At 49.6% G+C, this 23,087-nt stretch overlaps 1 protein-coding gene across 2 annotated transcripts in view; it reads left to right on the top strand.

Annotated features, from left to right (window-relative positions):
* Positions 1–947: 947 nt before the first annotated feature.
* Positions 948–23,087, top strand: part of LHX4 (LIM homeobox 4) — a 51,126-nt gene continuing 28,986 nt past the window's right edge. Inside the window, exons 1-2 of one of the 2 annotated variants that reach the window (XM_044942772.2) lie at positions 948–1,262; positions 19,394–19,565. In XM_044942772.2, coding sequence (XP_044798707.1) covers positions 1,187–1,262; positions 19,394–19,565 — 248 coding nt within the window. In that variant the 5' untranslated portion in view covers positions 948–1,186. The remainder of the gene's footprint in view (positions 1,263–19,393; positions 19,566–23,087) is intronic. The other variant, XM_006048591.4, reaches the window with a different exon arrangement.

Below are 23,087 nucleotides of genomic sequence, written 5' to 3'. Positions count from 1 at the left end.
ACTGAGGGCAGGACGAGCGGGTCGGACGCAGGCAGAGCGGCCGGGACGGGGCGGCGGAGGACCGAAGAGTCCACTGGGAGCCGCAGGCCGCGGTGTGCGGGGGCGCGCACCGGGGGCCCGCGCCCCGCTACCTCCGCGCGCAGTCCCTGGCGGCCCTCCACCACCGGCCGCCGCCCGCTGCGTGACTCGCGCGCTCCGGGTTGAGTACGGGCTGTCCCTGGCCCGGCCTCAGCCAGACGCGGGGGAGAGACAGCAAGGGCTGGGAAGCGCCGGCGGGAAAGGAGTTGGCCGGAGGAGAAGAGGAGGCCGAGGACGAGGAGGATGGAGTCATCTAGTTATGGAGCGCGCTCGATCATCAGGCCGGGAGAAGCCCGGGACCGAGAGCGCGCGACGGAAGACCCCCGCCGAGCGGCCCGGCCTCTGGAGCGCCTGCCCCGCCCTTTGGTTCGGACGGAGGAGCGGAGAGGACACCAGCCGCCCGCTGGGGCCGGGACCCCCTCCCCCTCGGGGGAGCCCACGGAACCCTCGAAGGCCCGGACACCGCCGTCCGGGACACCTGCTGCCGCGGCCGAGCTAACCGCAGTATTTATACCCGGGGCGCGAGCGCGCACCGCGGGCAGCGGGTGGGGGAAGGCCCGTGAGGCCCCGCCCCGCTCCATGCAGTCCCGCCCTCCTGCCTGGCCGGCCTCCCTCGGGGCGCTGGGACCCCCACTCCGGCCTGGGTCCGCCGCTTGCTGCCCGGTGGGGGGCTTGGCTGAAGGGCGGGCCTGCCTGCGGAAAGCGACGTCACGGCCGTTCCTGCAGTGTGAATGAATCAAAATGCCTGGGTGACCGCGGCCTCCCCGGCGGCCGGCACGCCAAGGGTGGAGGGGGAGGGGGAGGGAAGCGGGCGGGGGAGGGAGGAGGGGGAAAAAAAAGCCAGAGCTGCAGCAACAGCGTCTCCTCAACCCTGGATGTGCACCAACCCGGGAGAGGGAGATCAAAGGGATTTGAAACAGACCGGGGACTGGCAGGGGGAGGGGGCCAGGCAGCCTGTGGAATCCTGCTGGAGAAACGGAGGGTCCGCTTCCACCGTGACTTCGGCGGTCTGGTTGGGTGTTTTTTTATTATTATTATTTTCCAATTTCTGAATCCAGCTTGAGCGAGAGATCTCCGTAGACTGCGACTCGCTGGCTCTCGCTCGGAGATGATGCAGAGCGCAGCTGTCCCCGCGGAGGGGGCTGTCAAGGGGCTCCCGGAGATGCTTGGTGTGCCGATGCAACGTAAGACACCCCCCTTTCTCGCTGATTTAATTTGGTAGCCAGACAGCCAGCAGCTTGGGCCGGTTTGGGGCGGGCCGGACGCTGCGCGTAGCCTGGACCGGAGGGGACGGGCGGGGCGAGGGGCCGACGGCCGGGGCGCAGAGGCGGTCGCAGGGCAGGGGCACCGGGCAGAGTGCGTGTGAAGGGTCTGGCCCTCGGCCCTGGGGGCCGAAAGTGAACGCCTCCGGGATAGTGCTCGAGGCGAACCGAGGGATACCGAACCCCGCATCCCCAGCCCGTGGCTTTTCTAGGAGCGTTGGGGAGAGTGCTGTTTGGGGACGCCAGGGGAACAGGCTGCAAGCCAGGCCAGAGCCCTGGGGTGGTCCCCCCAAATCACTCCCCCGGGGGGGCGGGGAGGGCTAAAGTCAAAGCTCGCGGTATCGCTAGTGCAACTTCACCCCAGCTGGCGGAAAGTTGGAGAGCGCGTCCCCCGCCCCCGGGGCTGGCGGCACAGAAGCCCAGGCCCACTCTCTGTCCCCGCGCGCAGGGCGTGCGCGCCTGGTGCCTCCCCAGCCACTGCTGCCCGCAGCGCCCGCCGCCTGCGCCGCCGAGACTGCCAGCTCCCAGTGAGGAAATCCACTCGCCATATTCTAGCAAGCCGAGGAATGAAGGGAGGGGGAGCACTAGGACGAAGTTCTGAACTCGGGGTACATCCTTGGCGCACAAGAGGGCAGGTTTCGGGATGGCTTGGATTCGGAAGGGAAGAGATTAGAGCGTAAGGGCGCTTTGCTCGCCCGCTCGCTTGTCTTTCCTGCGCCTGAAATTAGGAAGGTGGCCGAAGCTCAGAGCCTGTTTATCTTCAGGTGTGTGTGTGTGAGAGTACGTGTGTGCGCGCGCGCGCAGGGATTTTCCAGGTGGGAATCTGTTTCAGACCCTCACTCGCGAAGGGTGAGTCTTCGGTGGAAAATCTGTGCAGAGGCCAGAGCAGGTCCCGTGGCGCCGCGCGAGCCCTGCCCCGCGGGCTCTCAGGTTCCGTGGAACGCCCCTGGACTTGGGAGAGAGGAGGGCTTCCTCCCTCTAGTAGCCGAGGGGTTTCCGCCTGCGACTTCTTCAATGGAGCGGTAGCTACATCCTTGAGGTTTAAGTAAGGGCCGGCTCATCCACGGATGGTACCTACCTACGAACTAGGGTGCACGAGCGCGCCCTCCTGCGCCCCGGCTCTCCATGACAAGGTTTCTGCCCCAGCAATACCTCAAAGGCAGGCTGGCGAGTGTTCCCCGACTCCGCGACTTCCTAAGAAGTTTGTGAGAAGGGACTAGAAGAGGATAGCTTTATTCAAGTTATTTAGGTTGTTCCTTGACTATCTTACAGTTATCTTTTGTGTCTTTTTCGGTCAGTTATTGACAGTTCTAAGTCTGCGCTGTGCCTTCGGGAGTTTACTGCTAAGATGTGTCTGTAGAAGGTGTTGGGGGCTCACTGAGTCCTTACTCCCCTCATCCACCAAGGGCGGGGAGGGAGGGGGTTGTCAGCCCCTCGCACACACACTCACAAACCCTGTCAAATGTGCTCCGGCTTAAGCTGATTGTCACTCTGTGCAAGTGAGGGAGGGGAGTGTGAGAGTGGACGAAGGTGTGTGTTTCTCGGGTCCCTTTACTGTAATTTAATAGTTGTGGTCCATAGGTGGCCTGTGTTAGGACTGCAACATAACACAGTGGGTTTCGCTCTGACAGCCTTTCTTTGGATGCCTCGCACACACTCTCAGATGGTCTCACTTTTTGTTTTTCTTACTCAGAGACAAGTTTGATTCCATCATGAGGAACTCGATTTCCTAAAATGCCTAGAACTCACCCTCAGAGCGACAGTTCGCCAGGGCTCAGCATCTGGGTTCAAAGTGTGGAAAACTTAAGGAGGTAGAGAAGGGGACTCGCATTCCAGGGTGGTCCAGCAAGGCAAGGCTGAACCCGGAGAGGGTGTTCTGTCCTTCCTTTTGTCTTGCCCTGGTTCTGTGGCCTGGGTTGGAGGCGGCACTGGCCAAAATTGAGGGCACCAATCCCTTTGGGGATTGGGATCAGTTGTTTTTTTTTTTCTTTTGGGGATGTGTGTGGATTGTTCCCTCACCAACTGCAGCAGATCTGGCTTCTGGTATTAAGCTGCTGGTGCTGGGAACTGGGGGTGGAGGGGAGGAGGGGGGCTGGCCCCCTCTGGCATATATACCCAACCGTTCTCTTTCTTGGGATGTACGACCCAGTAGCCTAAGGATTCCATGTAGAAGTGGACATGCCCTTGGGCCTCAGGGAGGGAGAGGGGTAATCCTGGGATGTGGGTGTTTAAACCTGGTGTGGGGGTGGGGGTGGGGAGCAGAGAATAGAAGAGCTCTCCAACAGCCGGGGTCCCTCCAACCCACCAACTGGAAGGCTTACCCATCCCCCCACCACAGCCACCTTCTGCTTCTTCACCCTGAGACACTACAGATACAGCACAGGTCTAGAGATCCCCCCACCTCAGTGCCTCTGGTGCCCTGGCCTCTAGGGGCATTGTAGGGGTTGGAATCCAGTTTGGTTCTGCTTTGAGGGGATGGTTTAGGTGCATTCCCTTCAGGAAAACATTACCAAGTTATGTAATTATTTCTCTCTCTTGGCGGTCCTCTTCCTTACACCCTATGCGCTCTCCCATACCCCCCAACCTCTCCCCACACACACACATACTCGTTGCTCCTGGGTGGCCTGGTCTATGGCGCTCCCTGTCCCCCTGCTTCACCGCTTGGAGGTTGCAGAGCAGGTCCCGGCCTCGCTCCCACAGCCCCTGGGTCACCCAATAAGGATGAGCCGGGCTCAGGCTTTCTTGGCTTTCTTCTTCCCTTTGAGGGGCATAGGCCTGAGCAAGAAGCTTGGAAGAATCTGGAAGGAGGAGGCTGGTAGCAATCCAAGAGCAACTTAGGGTAGAGAAATAAAACAACCCCCCCCCCCCCCAAAGCTTGTACTGGTTGCCTGGGCAGCGCCCCCTCCCGCCTCAGGTCAGTGTTTTCTAAGGAACTCAAACCCTGGCTCCTTGCTCTGGGTGTTGGGAATGCTCTCCTGTGCAGGAGGCAACACCCTCAGGGTCACATCCAGCACCCGGCGAGTTCGTTGTTTTGTGGGTGCGGGCGGACAGGTTCAGAAAAGGACCTTGTCCTAAGTTGATGGGTCCCAGCTACTTGGCCCACGATTTAGGGTAGCTGGTTTCTCTTGTTCCTGGCACAGCCTGTCCTGGTCTGGGTGGTCCTCGCTGCGACCCTCAGGGCTGCCAAGGTCGGAGTCCCAACAGCACCTGACCCTGCGCAGCGCTGGGTGCAGTGACCTCTCAGCCAACTCCGAACCTCTCTTCTCCCCGAATCCAGCGGTTCCAGTCCTGCTGGCCCCTCTTGCTGGCCAAGACATTTAGGAACAACGAGGGACATGGCGGGGGTGGGAGCGCGTTTTATCATCCCCTTGCCTTCGGTTTTGGCCCATCTCACAAGTAGTCTCCTAGGGCACCAAGGAAAGGAAAACGGACATCCGAGAATGTTGGCTGGAGAGCAGCCTGATCCCGCGGGAAGAAAGACTGATTAGCCCGGTCCAGACTGGGAGTGGTGAATGGGAAGCAGGCCCAGGGCGGAGGTCACCCATCTCTTACTTGTGTCCTAAGAAAATCTATCTTGCAGCTCTCGTGAACCCGAAGCACCCGTGAACCCCGAAGCTGTGGGCAAGGGTGTTTGGTTTTGTATTTGGTAGGATCTGGGCAAAGGACGGCTCAGGACGCCTCACTAGCCTTCTTCCCTTCCGGGTGCTCCTGCGTGGGGTGAATTCTCTCTGCCGTGGTCGGGTCCGACTCCTCGCCCCCAACCTTAAACTCTTGCAGGCTATATCTTAAGGGTGGAGTAAACGCATTTCCCGGCAGGGAGTTCTCTCCAACTCTGGAAAAGCGATTTGCTCTTCTTCCCATTCCTGCCTTTTTCGTGGTTCCAAGGGAGGTAAAAAGGAAAAAGAAAAGAAAAAAAAAATATATATATATATATACACACACAAAATACAGAGAGATTGATATTTCATCAGATTCCTATACAGATATTCAAACAGCAGCCCCCAACACCGCAAACCTCTTTCCCTGCGTCATAAAAATATAGTCCAGCGCGGGCCAACTTTTACAGGTCAGACTGGTTGGTCCCGCTGGCAGATTTGGGCATCGCCGGTTGGGGATTCGGACCCTTCCTCCGAGAGGATCCTGCCCCCACCGTCCTGCCGGAGCTGCGCACCAGCCAGAGGGAATTTGGAGAAAGCCGGGTGAGCGCGGCCGTGCCTCGTTAGGGGCGGCGGGGTGCCGCGGCGTCCGAGGGGCTCGCTTCTCGGGCCTCCTCGGTTCCCATGCCTACATCGGAGAGGGCGGAGGGGAGCCCGCCTGGGAAGCCGCAGTCTCGGGGCGCTCAGGGAGATGAATTAACGATTTAACCCAGACAGAGAGCAGGCAGGTGGGCCAAGTGAGGGTCGAAGGTCTGCACTGAGCGGCCCCATGTCCGCGTCCCGGGGAGAAGAGAAATCCCGGCTGAGAAGAGGCAGGACCTAACTCGAGTGGTTTCCTCGCTTGGCCGCGATCCATCCTCGCGGAAAAACAGAGCCTGGAGGGGCCAGGCGGGAGCGGCGTCCTCGGGTCTGGGAGCGCGACCTGGGTGACCTCGCCGCCACTGGGGCAGAGCGCCTCTGCCCCCAGGGCAGGCGCCGGCCTGGGTGGCCCGGGGGAACCGAAGATGAATTGCTTCCAAAAGCGTTTGCCTCGCACCTGCGGGCGGCGCACCGTCCGGAGCGAGCCCGCCGCGTGCCCTGGGTTTTTGAGGGCTCAGCCTGGGGGGCAGGTGCGGACAGGGCGGCCCTTCCCTGGGAGCCATCTTCGCCAGCACCAAGTCCGCCCGCTCCAAGTGGAGGTCGCAGCTGCGAAGGGGGCAAAAGAGGGGCGCATTCGGCATTTCTGCGCCTTGGCCCTTTCCCTCCGTCCACCTTCCTCTTCCTAGTTTATTATCCCGATTAGTCTGGGATTGGCCAAGCCTGGAACCAGTTTCCTACTTGTTTTGGAGCCGGGCAGACTTTTCTCGCCAGGAGCGCGGACGGAGCGCGGGAACTATAAACCCTCTTCTTCCGCATACCCATTTCGCACCAAGAATTTGGGAAAACCGTGTTCACCACCCCCTGCCCCGCCCCGCTGCCCCACGCGGGCGGCACAAGTCTTTCCGTGAATTTTTAACCCTTAGAAAGCGATTCTCACATTTTGGGAGCAGTTCCTTCAGCACAGAACCTGGAGGCAGCCGGCGGGTCCCTGCGCCGCGCGCCCCCTTCCCGCGTTCCCCTCTGGGCTCCTGGCCCGGCTCCCTGCGCTTAGCGGACCTGGAAGAGCGCTCGAAACGTGGCAGGCTCAAGAGAGACGAGGTCTGTACCTGGACAGCTGTTGTTGTAAATTAAATTCGACCGGGGGGGTGGGGGAGGGACTTAGTAACACTGTGCGCCCAGGAAAGAAATGGAGCGGGCCGCGGGCTGTACCCAGTGTCCTACAGAGGAAGGCGCGGCTGGGACTCAGCGCAGGCTTCATTCACCCTATAAGGCTCAGAGGTTGGTTTCATAAAGGATGGGATTTTTTTTTTTTAAAGGCAGGTTGAATGTCTTTTAAAGGCATCTGAAGGATGAAACTAGTCAAGAAGAATTATTAGCAAAGCCCGGGCGAGATGAAACCAGGAGCGGTAGGAAGTTAAATGAAGGAATACCAAAGCGAGGTGTACCTCCCTCCCGACACGCCAAAAACAAAGCGGGGTTAAGGCAAGAATGTAGGCTGAACGCCCCGGGGATTAGAGTAAAGTCTTCAAGTAGAGTCTTCAAGACGTCTAGGAGGGGCAACCTACGCGACCAAATACCAGGGTCGATTTTACAAAATCGAGTCCTCCTGGAGGTGAGGTGGGGTAGGGTGGGGTCAGGGGGTCGAAGCAGGAGGGAAACCAGCGTAGCAATGGCTTTCCATTGAGTAGACAGAGCACAGCCCACCGGGGCGTCTTGGATTTTGAACAGTGACCTGATGACCCCGCTGACCAGGTGTAGACAGCCTCAAGTCCTAAATATTTCCATTGTCCTAACACTTCCCTTTTGCCTCGGATTTTAGAGTCCTTTCACTCTGTGCTCCAGTCAATTAGTGATTACTTTAGCACCGCATTAGCAGACAGAACCCAGAGAGACGCAGGTGCTGGGAGGGCTGCAGTGGAGGAAGGGGAGGGAGACAGCCACACCTGCAGTCATCCAGGGATGGGAAATTAGTTAACAGGCACTCACCTTTCTTTCTATCACATTGTTAAGAGGTCTCCTTTGAGCCTCTTGATTTAGTCTGTACTGGTGGGTATCTTGTGGGTTTCTCAGGGAAACTAGTCTTCTCCTAATTAAGGAGTTGTGGAGGGGGGAGGTGGGTGAGTTGAATGGAGGGACCTTGTGCCATTTCTTTCAATCAAGGAAATAGATCAGGATTGGGGCTGAGAAGCTTTGGAATGCAGAGAGACTTGGAAACAGTTTAGCTGCTGAGCAGCTGGTGGAAAGGAGTAATCTTATCCACTTTGGGAAACCCAAGGATGGAGACAGACTGAAACAGCCGTTTGCTATGGCGCACCAGATACCTTACTGTATAGATGGCTGAGTTTGGAGATGGATGGTGTGTGCAGGGGGTTCGTTTTGTAATGGTTTTCTGCCTTTCCTCTCCTTCTGGAACGAGTGTTAACAATGCCCATAACACAGATGTGAGCCAGGGTCTACCGCTTTTAGGAAAATGTCATCGTGGCTTGAATGTCTGTCTTCCTTGTCTGTCTCTCTTGCCTTTCTCCCTTCCTTCCTCCTTTTGTGAGATCCTTGCGGGAGGAGCATGGGTTTGCACAGGATTTCTGACCAGCGGGGTCTCATCAGGGGTTGAGTGCCCAGCAGGCTGTGGGGAGGTAGATCCATCCATTTCTCACGCAGTTTCCAGGAGGCTTGGGTGGGGGGAGAGCAATTTCTGGGTCTGGAACAGAAACGATCCCAGAGCGGGGCTACTGTTGTTTGTGGTAGGAAGAAAAACTCACATGCCCCCTGTGAGGTCTTTACCTTTTTAAGGTCTCAATTTTATAGGAACCTCCATCAAAATGGAGCACAAATGAGCCATTTTGAGGCGCTGCAGCTGGGGGTAGGAGGAGAGGTTTAACTGGCAAAATTGAAATGGATTCTTCCTTGGAAAATGTACTTTGGGTTAACTGTACTTTGGGTTAGTGGCGGGCTGGAAAAATAGTCTCGGGAGGCAAATAGTAACTCCTATTGTTTTTTGGCAGATTTCTTTTCTCTGATCCCCACTCCCCTTCCCTCTGCCGATCTAGGTCTAGTCACAGATGTTTTACTGTGGTATCTCACCCCCAATTGCCTTTAAAGTATAATTGGCTTTAATTATAATGTTAGGGGGTTAAGGGATTGGTTCTGGGAACAGCTTAATAGAGACAAAACTTGCAGCCAAATTAATTGAAAGTTTCTTCTTATGAAGGAGCAGTTGCCAAACATATGGAATATTGCCACAGAATGAGACATCAGAAAAATGCATTGTGGAGATTCCGCAATGATTAAATGTGAAGAATGGAATAGAAATGGATGTCTGTGGCAGTTCCATAGACTGTCATGGATTCGTTTAATGTGATTTTTTGGTTTTATTTGCAATTATTGAAAATAGTCAATACTCAACAGAAGATTACTAATTCTGTGTCAATGTATAACCTAGGAGATAATTCTACACCTGCAAAATATATGTCTACATTTCTTATTTTATTTACTATGGGATGCCTTCTTTTAAAGGGTTGTCCAGATTCAGCCTTAAATCATCAAAATTGTCTCAAGGCTACTTTTGAATTTGATCTTTCATCGAAGAGGTTACTATTTTTGAGCTAAGCAGAAGAACAAAAGAGATTTTCAAAGGGACCTCAAACCACCAAATGAAACAAATAGGATCTGTGGTGGGAAGGATTCTAGGGAAGAACAGGGGGAGAAGACGATGTTAGGTGTGATCATTTCTGATTCTCTGACTCTTTTCTAGTTGTTAGTCATTTGTCAAGACAAACTAGAAATTAGATAAGATGTGTAGATTGCTGTATTTTTGAAGTACATCAGCGAATAGGATTATATTAGAGAATATAATTTACCTTAAATGTGATGCCAGGTTTTGTTTTGGTTTTTACTTATCTCAATATTTTTGTGGCTGGCCCAGATCCTTATAGACAATGCTGTCATCACATAACAACACAATGTTCAATAAACTTTTTATTCTTAAATTTTAAAGAACTAATATTGGAATTTTGTGCTTCTACTGTGTTGTTTAAGATTATTCTCACTAGGTTATTAAGAGAAAGTTTATAAAAAACATTTTTGAAAATTATGTTTGGTCTCTTGAAGATGCTTTGGTTTAGAATAAGGGAACATATAAATAAGGATGCTCTAAGTTCAGTTCAGTTGCTCAGTCATGTCTGGCAAAGCATTTCAGTATTCTTACTGAGAATCATGAACTCCTTATTGCCATAGAATAAGGAAACATAAATATGCTCTAAACTGTTCAGTAAAAGTGAATTGTCTTTAATAGGGAAATAATAAAGAGCCAGGAGGGGGTAGAAAACAGACACATCTAGTTCTGATTTGTCATATAAACTGCATCCTGTGTCTCAGTTCTCTGTTCCTTTGGTCACAGTTATCAGGTGATTTGAAAGGGGAGTTATGACCAGAAAATAAGGTTTTATTGTCAGTAGGGATGGCAGCGACTTTGAAAAGTTTTATTTAAGAAATAGGTATTGAATAACAGAACTTTCAATTAGTTTAACTGTACCTCTGTTATAATTCTGAGACTTGGATATTCCAGAATTTAGGTTTGCATTTAGGCAGGTCTGGTGCCATACTTGCTATGTCCTGTGGCCTTCTGTTAGCAACACTTGAGAATTAATCATTCCCAGATGAAACGAATAAGCCCCCACTGAGAATATTTCCCCAGCCTGCCTTTTCAAAACCTCCTTCTTTCTTTCTTAAAGAACTTTAGGTAACAGAGCAACATTGTCTGCCATTAAGTGCTGTTTTCTCCCTCTTCTATGTTGGGAAGGAATCGAGAATTCCAAGAAAAACATTTGCATAATATTTCAATTATATATGTGTTTCCTTAAAGCCCCATTTGGCTTTTTTCCTTTCAGTTTGAAGTCAGTTTAAAAAAAAAAAAAAAGGCAAATAAAATTAAGTATTTTGGGAAACATGCAGTAGCCAAATGTTATTTAAGACAGAGTTCAAAACGAAAACTACTTACCAGCAAAAGGATTTGAGGTGAAACCCACCAGACAGAGGTGCTTTGGTGAGCATTGTTGGAAGCCTTGGTCTTCAATCAGTCTCAGAATCTATCACAGAGAAAAAGAAGATTCTAGCCCTGGTTTGCTCCCCAATTGTGTACCCTTAGGGAAGCCCTTTTAAATGTAGAGGTTCACTTTTCTCAAGATCCCAAGGAAGAGTAAACGAGCTTGCAGATTTCCAAGTTCTTGACAAAATTCATAGTGTGGGCAAACTTAAAGACCACGATCATGATCACGGTTCCTGTTTTGGGGATGCAGTTGCCCTAAGCGGGCTGGAGGGCTCCTGGGTTTCCCGAGAGGATGGCCAAGACAGTAGGGAGCATTGAAGGGGTCGCCAAACAGGAAAGAAACCCTGGAAGCAGGTCCCAGGGACCGGCTCCCTATCCAGAAAGAAGCAAGGAATACCTTTTCCTGGGCATAAGGCTGTCAAGTCAAATGGTTTGTGAAACAAAAAGAATTTTATTGTCCAAAAAGCAGTGATAAAGCAATGTCTTGCAGGATTCCAAAGTGGCCCACGAAAGTCCAAATTTTACAAAATATTAATCTGTTCTGAGACTGTAATTAAATGAACATTATTCCAACCAGTACAAAATACCTGTCTTTAAAATATTAAAGTATTCACCAGCATTATGGGTCCAATAGAAATATCTGAAATTCTAAATCATTTTCCCAGAAAGATAAACTTTCTCAAATACACTTTAGAAATCCTTGTCAAGTGTGTTGGTTCTAGTTTTAGTCTCCTTAGTGAGAAAAAAATTGTTTTTCCTCACCTTGTTGATCTTCTGTGACCAAAGAGATAGAAAGCACAATTTTTCAAAGAATTAAAATCGATTAAACAAACACAAACAGTCTCTGAAATGTTTCAAGGTGGCCCCAGGTTCCTGGAGAGCAGTTTCTTGGAAATGAAGAAACGTGAGTGGGGAATAAAAATACACAGTACTTATTATACATCACCAGAGGGGTGTGGGCAATTTGACCTGCTGCAGACCCTATTAGACCTTTGATCTCTTCCACTTCCCACCTTTCTGAAACTTCTCAAATGGAGGAATTTGGGGATTTAAAACTGAATCCATTGTCTGTGGGCCACTCTGAAAAATAAGCCCCATGTGTACTTCAGGTGATTTGCGGGCTGAGCATCACGTTGTGGCTTTTATGAAAGCTTATAAGCTTCCTTGATGAAGAAGTAGGTTCCAGCTATAGGCAAAGGGTTTTTAGTTATTTCTTACCAAACAAGAAATAGTCACTTCACCATTGGGCATTTAGATGTCTCCAAGGAAAATAGGAGAAGCCTCAAATGTTAATTTGAACTCAATCCACTCTTACCTGGATACATTACAGCAAAAGGTCAGGCAGTTTGTGGTCCCAACCACCCCACTCTCAGCATTCACATATGAGGAGGGGGACCAAGGTCTGGCAAATTTGCCCTCATTCTGTGGAGGAAAGAATCTGACAGATTTCTTTATTCCAAAAAGACTGAATCTTGTAATGTTGCATTATCTGCTGTTCATACTCTGGGATTATGTTGATTAGAAAGGGTTGTACATTTTCCAGATGCTTTAGAACAAGGGGGATGAAGGAGAGTTTTTGAGTGTTTTGGTGGTGAGGGTAGGGAAAATTATATTGGGAAATAATGAAGCATGAAATAATTTTGATACACTTTAAATGTATAAATCCATCTTGTTGGTGACCGACTATGAGAAGGGAGAAGGAAGCTGACCACTGAGCTTGGACAAAGGTATTATGGAAGTAAGTGTTTTATACTCATTAACTGACGCAGTCACGTAGCAACCCTGAGAAAATGATGTTATTATCTCCATTTTACAGATAAGAAAGTTGAGGCTTAAAGAGATTCTACCATGTGTGTGATTGTCCAAAATCACACACGTGGTAGAATCAGCATCTCATTATCGTAAATAATTTGGAAGACCTAAAGATTTGAAGATCTGAACTCTAACCAGAACTGAAAATTGTCAAATTCCCTAAGTAGTTTTCCAAAAAGGTCTTTGAGCAAAATTTTCTACTTCCCCCTAGCTTTCCATTTCACTCACTATCCACTCTCCCCACCTCTCCAGGGTTGGACAGCTCCCTCATCCAGAGACAGTTTCCTTTCTGTAGATACAGCTTGACTTCAGAAGAATTGGCATTTTTCCCCAGAGTCACCATGCCTTAGCTGTTGTATCCAGATATGCGTGTGCATGTGTTTGTGTGCCTTTAGGAGTGTGTGTTAGAATCTGTGGCATGTGTGTGTGTACCTATGAATACATGTATGTGTATATGCTAAATGTTTGAGTATACGTGAATGTGTGTGTGTGTGTGTGTGTCAGTGAATGTGGTATGTGTGGGTGCCTTTGTCTATGTATGAGTGTGTATGCTTAATGAACATTAGTGATTGTGTGTTTCTCTGTCTGTCTGAGTATGTATGTGAGTGTGTCTGTGTTAAGTATGTCTTTGTATATACTGCAAGTGTGACTATGTGGGTACATCTGACTATGTGTATGTGTCTGAGTGTGTGTAAGGGCATCTCCTTGGGTAGTTGTGTACATGCAACTGTTCTCCCTGCAGACTTAGGTCAGTGCCTTGGGTTGTGTCTCTCTGCTGGACTCTGGTGGACGGCCCCATGATGGGAAGGTATTGTCCCACATGGTCCAGCATCTCCACAGATTCCTTGGCTGCTCCAGGAGTGTTGCTGTCTTTTCATGCCTGGGTTTACCCTCTACAGAGCCCCAGCAGAGAGGATCACCACAGAACACTTTCCTGCAGATAAGATAAAAATTTTCATTTTAAATGAAATGACTCCTCAGATCAGGAACTGAGTTTATAGATCAGATTCTGTCTTAGTGACTGCAGAAGTCTGCTTAAACTCCAGTTTTCAAGGTAAAATCTTGCCATATCAGATACTGCATGGATAAGTCAAGTTTACTAGGGACTTGAAAATCCTCTCACACCTTGGAAATTTTGGTTATGACTTTATTTCTTGTAGGAGACCTATATAACCTCTGTCCTGTTCAGACTCTTCAAATTATGGGGGAAAAAATAGTTTATTGTAGGTTAAAAAAAGATTTGTGTTGTTGCTCTTTGAAATTTTCTGATAAACATTTCACACGCATCTGAATAATTGCCTGGAGCTCTGTCTCCTGAAGTGTGGGGTCTGAGGTCACAGGTCCTCACCCCCATCACAGGTGGGGATGAATCTGAACTTGAATAAATGAATCAACAAGCTGGCACCTTGCAGCTGGGGGGAGGGGATCAGCCGGACAGGGGTTCCCACTCCCAGCCCTGCTTGGGCATTAGGTGTCTGTCCCCTAAAACATCTGCGTGCTCTGTCCGAAGGAGGGAGATCTGTCCCTCAGACATTTCTGTCTGCACAATTGTTAGGGAGCACCAGAGGCTAGTGGCTTATCAACTCCTCATCACTAACACAGAGCAGCTTAGAGACTATTCCTCCACCTCCATCTCCCCTCCATAACGTGACACGTGACCCAGTAGAGCTAGCTGGGTGAGGTGATGTCTGACCTTCTAGCTCTGGGGTTGGGTGAGCCCACCCCATGACAGGCTTAGTTCAAATCCTGGTTCCCCCGTTGGGGGACCTCTGACATTTTGCTTGACCTCTCCCAGACTCAGTTTCCTCATCTGTAAACTGGATAATAATACTCCCACACCAAGTTGTGTGGATTGAGGAAACCTACGCGCAGGGCCTGGCATAGTTTATAACAGGTTCTTGTTGCCTGGTTTTACCTTTATTATTGATATACAGTGGATCTCTTAAAACCATTTCTGCATTATTTTTGTTTTTTTAAAAATGTTCTGTCTCTCAAAATGTGCAGTGGAATACAGTGGGAAAGGTTTTGTTTTCTTTTAACTTAAAAAGCACCCTTAGTATATCCTTTACCTTTTTGCCAAGCTTGAGGACGCCAGCTGGGTTCCAAGGCCTCAACCCAAGTTTGGGAAGCCCAGCCTGATCCCTCCGGAAGCACTCCCTGCAGGCTGGAGGTTGAGAGAAATGGCTCATCTGCCTGCTTTTAGTGTTGTTCCTAAATGTGATGTTGTCTCGGCTTCCAACCCTCTAAACCCCCCACCCCTGCCCGCCCTTCCCGCATACATTAGCCTTAATGTATTCTCCCTTGAATACTCATCATATTAAGGCTCCCGGTAGATACCTTGCTCGAAATAAATTTTATGGGCACGCATCCTCGCCCTCATCTCCATGCATTTGTGGCCTGGAGGAGAAATATAGCTGTATCTTTCCTTGGAGGCCAAACAACAATTAGGTGGGAATGGGCAGCCCTCTGGCCTGGGCTCAAGGCAGGGTGTGGGGAGGGAGCGGGCTTGCTCTCCGTTCCCCCATCGGTCTTTCCCAGCTTAATTTGCCTCTGCTGGCCTGCGACCTGGCTCCTGGGACAAAGACGTCCCTAGTTGGTTTTTCCCCGGGCTGATGATCCACGAAGACCCACAGGTCGGACCAGGCACCTGCGGCTCAGTGGGGCATGGGTTCCTTTGGCTCTGCACCGCGCCTCCGGGCACACCTCTTCGCTGAGGCGGAGGGCGTCTCCCCTAGGGCTTCCTTCCCATCCTTTGCATAAAGATGCCTGAGCAGACTTCCTTCACAGCCCCTTCCGTAAAACTCAGCAGCTGCCACCAGAGCGCCTGCAAGGGAGATCCACACCCTTTTCCTCTTAATGGCTCCATTTACCTGCCTATCCCCATCCCTTTCCCAGGCTGGACTTGTCACACCAAGGGAGCTCCAGGTTACCCGCCCCTTACTTACTATAGCTTCACCTCTTCTTTCCCAACCTCCCAACTGGTAAGGCCCCTGCCCTCAGAACCCTCCCTGGCAGCTCCAGGGATGTGGCCCTTGGTGGTTCCTGAAGAGTCAGGCGTGTGGTTGAACAGGAACCTGCCTGGAGGTGCCTGATGAGTCCCCAAGCCATGGCACAGCTGCCGTGTGCTGTGGGTCTGCTCTGAACCTCTGCATGAGGGTCTTGACATCTATGCGGGACTTCTTGGTGGGAATTCAATGAGATCAAGCTCAGGAACTTGGGCCCCTAACTTTCCTTACTCAGCCCAGTGGCACCACTGCAAATACCTGGTTACTGCAGTTATCTTACCTCCTAATGACGGAAACCTTTACTGAACACCTACTAAATACCAAGTCCTTGTCCTGTACACTGAGTCCTGTTGTTTGGCCTCCAGCCAAAGTGTTGTGAAGATGAATTGATTAATATATCTTCACAACACTTCCACCAGATACAATTGTCATCATCACTCCTTTTTACAGGCGAGGAAACTGAGGCAGAGGCAGAGTATTGGGTTGGCCATAAAAGTTCGTTTGGGTTTTTCTGTAAGATGGTTTGGAAAAATCCAAATGAACTTTCTGACCAACCCAATGATTTGTTAAAGCTTAGAAAGCAGAATCAAAATTGGGCAGACTGGATCCAGAATCCACGGTCTTAACCTGTGTCCTATCTTGCCGCTCTTATTCAGTGGAAATTCCTGTAGCTGTCCTGTGCTTAGCTCTTTGCGGGGACTCCTTGGTAAATACTTATTGGCTGAACAGTTTCTCTGTCAAGGAGGAGAGCTTTTGAGATAAAAAGAAAATCCCATCTGAACTGGGACCGGTAGTGAGTGTCCAAGCCTACATGTATCAGGGAGTTTTCATTTTGGTCTGAGAATCAGGTCAAAGGGCAAGGTGCCTAGTGAGTCTGACCTTCAGGCAACGGTGGTGCCTGCTGAGGCCATGAAGGGAACAGACTGTGTTGGGGTTCAGTTGGGTTTAAAATCAACACTGTGTGTACAGGGCTAACAATGATGGTTAGTGAATGTCTCCATAGCCTGTCTTTGTTTTAGATATAAATGATTTAGTACTTGAGAAAGCTTTCTCTTTACATAGGTTTGCTGCTGCTGCTGCTAAGTCGCTTCAGTCGTGTCCGACTCTGTGCAACCCCATAGACGGCAGCCCACCAGGCTCCGCCGTCCCTGGGACTCTCCAGGCAAGAACACTGGAGTGGGTTGCCATTTCCTTCTCCAATGCATGAAAGTGAAATATGAAAGTGAAATGTGAAAGTGAAGTCCCTCTGTCGTGTCCGACTCTTAGTGACCCCATGGACTGCAGCCCACCAGGCTCCTCCGTCCATGGGATTTTCCAGGCAAGAGTACTGAGTGGGGTGCCATTGCCTTCTCCGTTACATAGGTTTGACTGTGTTCAGTTTTTCCCCTTAATGCTTTGAGGCTAATGCTCTTATGTGAATACTTTAAAATCACAAGAGATTTAGTTTTACTACTTTTGTTGACATTTTGGGATGTGCAGGAAAAACGAGTGAAGAACTGTCTCCCGGTGAGCTTCTTAGGAATTTTTTCTTTTTGTAAATTTAAACATATATATTAAAAATTTTTACATTGTTGTGTTGGTTTCTGCCATACAACCATGCAAACCAGCCATAAATATACATACATACCCTCCTTAACCTCCCTCCCTGTGATACATATATACTATGGAATATTGCTAAGTTGCTTCAGTCGTGTCCGACTCTGTGAGACCCCATAGACGGCAGCTCACCAGGCTCCGCCATCCCTGGGATTCTCCCGGCAAGAACACTGGAGTGGGTTGCCATTTCCTTCCCCAATGCATTAAAGTGAAAAGTGAAAGTGAACTCACTCAGTCGTGTCTAACTCTTAGCGACCCCATGGACTGCACCCTACCAGGCTCCTGCGTCCATGGGATTCTCCAGGCAAGAGTACTGGAGTGGGTTGCCATTGCTCAGCCATAAAAAAGAATGCATTTGAGTCCATTGAGGACGAGTGAGGTGGATGAACCTAGAGCCTGTTACACAGAGTGAAGTAAGTCAGAGAAAAATAAATATCATGTATTAATGCATATATATAGAATCTAGAAAAATGGTTTTGATGAACCTATTAGGAAGCAGATACAGAGAAAGAACTTGTGGACACATTGGGGGAAGGAGAGGGTGGGATGAATGGAGAAAGTAACATCAACATATATACTCTATCAGGTGGAAGATGGGCAACTGGTGAGAAGTTGCTGTATAGTACAGGAGCCCAGCCTGGCATTCTGTGATGACTTAGAGAGGATTGATTAGTAATTTATTTGGTGATAAATATCTCTGGAGGTACTCTTGTGTGCCCGGCACTGTGCTAGGCATGGAGGAGACACAACTGAGAAAGAAATACTGCTCCTGCTCTTAAGGATTCCGCCTTTTAATGGGAAAGATAGTGTGTAAAAAGACAAGTAGCAAAAAATGCTATAATAGAGGTAAGAAACCCCAGGGTTTGCCAGCCTTGTGACCTGCTGTATTATGAGACTACCATGGGAGGCCAAATGCTTGCACGTTTATGTTTTTGTTCTTAACATTTGTTACAGTCCTTTTTTTGAGGAAAAGGACAAGGGAAAATGGCTAGAGATGTTTACACTATTTGTTCATACAACTGTGAAAGCCTGACCATTTTATACATTTTGAAACTAATTCAGTGACTCAAAAATACTATCAATCCCCTGAGCAATCCCTTGGTAGAGATGGGATGGCAGAGAAATAGACCTTGGCTAGGAAGTCACCCAACCCAGGAACAGGATGGAGCAGTGGTTAGGATTCAGTTGCGGACAACAGAGTCCATTTTCACTATTTAAATGGAAAGTGGTCAATTACCAGGTATGTATTAGATGACTTTCAGGTTAATGGAGCCAGCCCTGGAGCAAGCTTCTGGGAATAACTCCCAGTCCCCAGAATGGTGTTGCTTCTGCCATGATTGATTAGGACATTAAAACCAGAGAATCCTGTGGCCTCTGCCATGCTCCACATGAGCATAATGGGGGCCTGCCTCTTGGGTGTGCCTCCATTCTACTCAATTCTGAATTCTGGTCTCTCCTTAGTGCATCTGATTGGCAGACTCTAAATCACATTTGGAACCTGAGCTGCAAGGGAGTCTGGAAAAGCAGAGTCTAGTTTTCCTGTCTGCAGTACTACATGAAGTCATATTCGTTGGGGATATTAATTGATGGTATCTTTTGTAGTTCATTAAAATACTGAGATTCTTTCTCCTCTTGGACCTTTAGGCATGGACCTTGGTCACTACCCTTCTCCCCTACATATCATTTTCTGTTTAGGCCAGATGGCCTCTCAGTCCATGCCTAGGCAGGGCTCACTTTAGAGGCTTTTAGCACAGATTCTGCCCAGTAGTGAAAGTGTCATGGGCTTCCCTGGTGGCTCAGATGGTAGAGGATCTGCCTGCAATGCAGGAGACCTGGGTTCAATTCCTGGGTTGGGAAGATCCCCTGGAAGAGGGCATGCAACTCACTCCGGTAGTCTTGCCTGGAGAATTCCATGGACAGAGGAACCTGATGGGCTGCAGTCTATGGGGTCTCAAAGAGTCAGACATGACTGAGTGACTAAGCACAGCACAGTGAAAATGTCATAGAAGTAAAAGTGAATGTAATTGGGTCTTCCTGGCCACCGGCTGCTGAACTGCAGCTGGCATAAGTGGAGTTAGCTGATGCTGCTAGCCTTGTGGTGCTCTCAGAAACAGGCCCTTTGGGCCAAAGCCACCCAAAGCCAGGCCAGCAAAACATGGATTGGATTTCAGTCCCAACCTACTCCTTTGACCAGGCATCTTTGCACAGTGTACAACCTGCACAACTGTATGTGGCAGCTGAGGGAGTTTGGTTTATGTTCTTTCCCAGATCAGGCAGAATGAGAAGGCATCCACATGGCACCTGGTCCGGTTAGCAGTGCTCTGCAGAAGGCTCACACAGCTCTCTCACCTCTCTCCACAGAGATCCCCCAGTGTGCTGGCTGCAACCAACATATCCTGGACAAGTTTATCCTCAAGGTGCTAGATAGACACTGGCACAGCTCCTGTCTCAAGTGTGCGGACTGCCAGATGCAGCTGGCTGACCGGTGCTTCTCCAGGGCTGGCAGCGTCTACTGCAAGGAGGACTTCTTCAAGTAAGTCAGAACTGGGTGGTGGGGTGCAATGTGCTCTCCCTGCCCTAATCTAACCGCCTCCCCCATGCAGTGAGGGGGAAGTTTGCGGTAAGACAGGGTGGGGAGGGCAGGGGTCCGTCCTGTGTGGGACGGGTGAACCCTGATGCTAAGAGGCTGTTTCTCATTGAGGTCCCGCTTCTAATCACTGGCCCCATCATTCCTTTATGCCCAGAGTCTCAGCCTCACGTGAGCTTTGCAAGGGGCAGGTATGAGGAGCCGGCAGGAGGCAGGAGCCAGACTTCTCCAGGGTGACTGACGGAGGATCCTTGCAAATCCTAAAAGGAATTCCTCTTTCTATCTTTGTGAGTTGGTGCCTCAGGGCACTTCAGTTCAGCTTAGTCATGTCCAACTTTTTGCGACCTCATGAACTACAGCACGCCAGGCCTCCCTGTCCAACACCAACTCCTGGAGTTCACTCAAACTCATGTCCATTGAGTCGGTGATGCCATCCAGCCATCTCATCCTCTGTCGTCCCCTTCTCCTCCCGCCTCCAATCCTTCCCAGCATCAGAGTCTTTTCCAGTGAGTCATCTCTTCGCATGAGGTGGCCAAAGTACTGGAGTTTCAGCTTTAGCATCATTCCCTCCAAAGAAATCCCAGGGCTGATCTCCTTCAGAATGGACTGGTTGGATCTCCTTGCAGTCCAAGGGATTTTCAAGAGTCTTCTCCAACACCACAGTTCAAAAGCATCAATTCTTTGGCGCTCAGCTTTCTTCACAGTCCAACTCTCACATCCATACATGACCACTGGAAAAACCATAGCCTTGACTAGACGGACCTTTGTTGGCAAAGTAATGTCTCTGCTTTTGAATATGCTATCTAGGTTGGTCATAATTTTCCTTCCAAGGAGTAAGCGTCTTTTAATTTCATGGCTGCAGTCACCATCTGCAGTGATTTTGGAGCCCCCAAAAATAAAGTCTGACACTGTTTCCACTGTTTCCCCATCTATTTGCCATGAAGTGATGGGACCAGATGCCATGATCTTCGTTTTCTGAATGTTGAGCTTTAAGCCAACTTTTTCTCTCTACATTTTTTTTTAAATTTTATTTTATTTTTAAACTTTACAAAATTGTTTTAGTTTTGCCAAATATCAAAATGAATCTGCCACAGGTATACATGTGTTCCCCATCCTGAACCCTCCTCCCTCCTCCCTCCCCTTACCATCCCTCTGGGTCGTTCCAGTGCACTAGCCCCAAGCATCCAGTATCGTGCATCGAACCTGGACTGGCCACTCGTTTCATACATGATATTTTACATGTTTCAATGCCATTCTCCCAAATCTTCCCACCCTCTCCCTCTCCCACAGAGTCCATAAGACTGTTCTATACATCAGTGTCTCTTTTGCTGTCTCGTACACAGGGTTATTGTTACCATCTTTCTAAATTCCATATATATGCGTTAGTATACTGTATTGGTGTTTTTCTTTCTGGCTTACTTCACTCTGTATAATAGGCTCCAGTTTCATCCACCTCATTAGAACTGATTCAAATGTATTCTTTTTAATGGCTGAGTAATACTCCATTGTGTATATGTACCACAGCTTTCTTATCCATTCATCTGCTGATGGACATCTAGGTTGCTTCCATGTCCTGGCTATTATAAACAGTGCTGCGATGAACATTGGGATACACATGTCTCTTTCCCTTCTGGTTTCCTCAGTGTGTATGCCCAGCAGTGGGATTGCTGGATCATAAGGCAGTTCTATTAAGCCAACTTTTTCACTCTCTTCTTTTACTTTCATCAAGAGGCTTTTTAGTTCCTCTTCACTTTCTGCCATAAGGGTGGTGTCATCTGCATATCTGAGGTTATTGATATTTCTCCCAGTAATCTTGATTCCAGCTTGTGCTTCTTCTAGCCCAGCGTTTCTCATGATGTACTCTGCATATAAGTTAAATAAGCTGGGTGACAATATACAGCCTTGACGTACTCCTTTTCCTATTCAGGGCACTTGGTTGTATCATTCCTGTGACTTTCAGAGTGGTCCTTTGAAATTTAGATCTAGAGGCATCTCCATGGCTGCTTCAAGGGTCTCAGAGAAGAGTTGCTCCTGGTAGGGGTTGAGCCAGGCTCACACCGTGTCATCGGCTTCAGTGGAAATATGATGAAGAGACAGTTTTGTGTGATGGTTTAGAGCTCAGACCCTGCCTGGGTTTGAACTTCCTTATTAGCTGTGTGCTCTTGAGCAAGTTATTTAACTTCTCCATGCTCAGTTTGCTCATCTGTAAAATGGGGCTGATGATAATAGGGTTGTTGTTAGTTTTGAATGAGTCAACATGTATAAGTTCCTTAGGACAGTGCCTGATACATGAGAACTAGCTCTTAAGACTGTCCTTGGTTTTTCATTCTGGGATTGGGTTCATCAGAAAGAAAAATCCTGTTGGAACTTCAGAGTGAGGGGATCTCCTAAAATTTATTTTCCATGGCATTTGGTCTGGCACTTCTCTTCCGGAATTTATTACCTAGGCCTCAAATGAAATGGACAGGCTGGTAGGACAGGAGGCGAGGAGTGTCTGTCAGTGACACAGAGCCCATTGCGGGTGGCCCTTGGGGTGTGTGGAGTGTGGTGGGGCTGCAAGGTGGCTCACCAACACCGGGAAACACTGGGCAGAAATGAGCAAGCCCTGGAGAGATGGTGCACCTCCTTCAGGGGATGTGTATTCTGGAGACAGGGAGAAGAAATGGGGAGAAGCACCATTCCTGGATATGGAACTCGATTTCTCCCAAATCCTTCCCAAGGTTTAACTGCAGGGAATAAGTGATTTGAATTTCTGAGGATTCTCCAATTTTGTCAGTCCAGTGGAAGTTGAAAAGCACTTTAAAGATGACGTTGATAACCACGGGGGCTGCCTCCACGGCCTGTGCTCAGAAGGCAGGACTCATTGTCACTATCACACTTCGGTCAAATAAGCTCTGCTCTCTCCTTGAAAGTGTGTGTGTGTGTGTGTGTGTGTGTGTGTGTGTGCACACCCATAGATGTGCACACATCTATGCTCACGCTCCCTGAGGGTGGGACAGTGGCTAGCACAGGCACGCCCAGCAAGTCCTTATGGCTCCCAGTTGAGGGGTGGGCCTCTGGTTCTTTTCTGTGGACTGCACCCCCTTTTCTCCCCATCTTCCTCTTACTTTGCCCACCCTTGATGCTCACCTTGTTGCCTGTATTCTGCCATGTAAGCAGTTCCATCCCCTCCACTCACGTCCTTTCTCTACAACAAGAATTTGCCTCAACCCTCTTTGCTCACAGATGCCCCGGTCAGGTACCATGGCAGCTCTTTGGGCCCCGGATAGGGCAGTCGTCATCCTCTGTGTTGGGGGTGGGGAAGAGGGCAGAAGGAAGCAGGTAGGCGGGCCTGGCCTTGGGGCTTTGCTGAGCAGTCTATGCTTCCAGGGCCAGTGCCTCATCCTACCGTTTGTCCCTGGACCTTCAGAAATCCTCAGTGAACTCCAGGGTGAGCAAGAGGCCACATTGCCTTCTTGCCCATCTGGG

This window comes from Bubalus bubalis, chromosome 5 (genome assembly GCF_019923935.1).
Source record: "Bubalus bubalis isolate 160015118507 breed Murrah chromosome 5, NDDB_SH_1, whole genome shotgun sequence".
Classification (NCBI taxonomy): Eukaryota; Metazoa; Chordata; class Mammalia; order Artiodactyla; family Bovidae; genus Bubalus; species Bubalus bubalis.
This window is presented reverse-complemented; position numbering and strand designations above follow the sequence as displayed.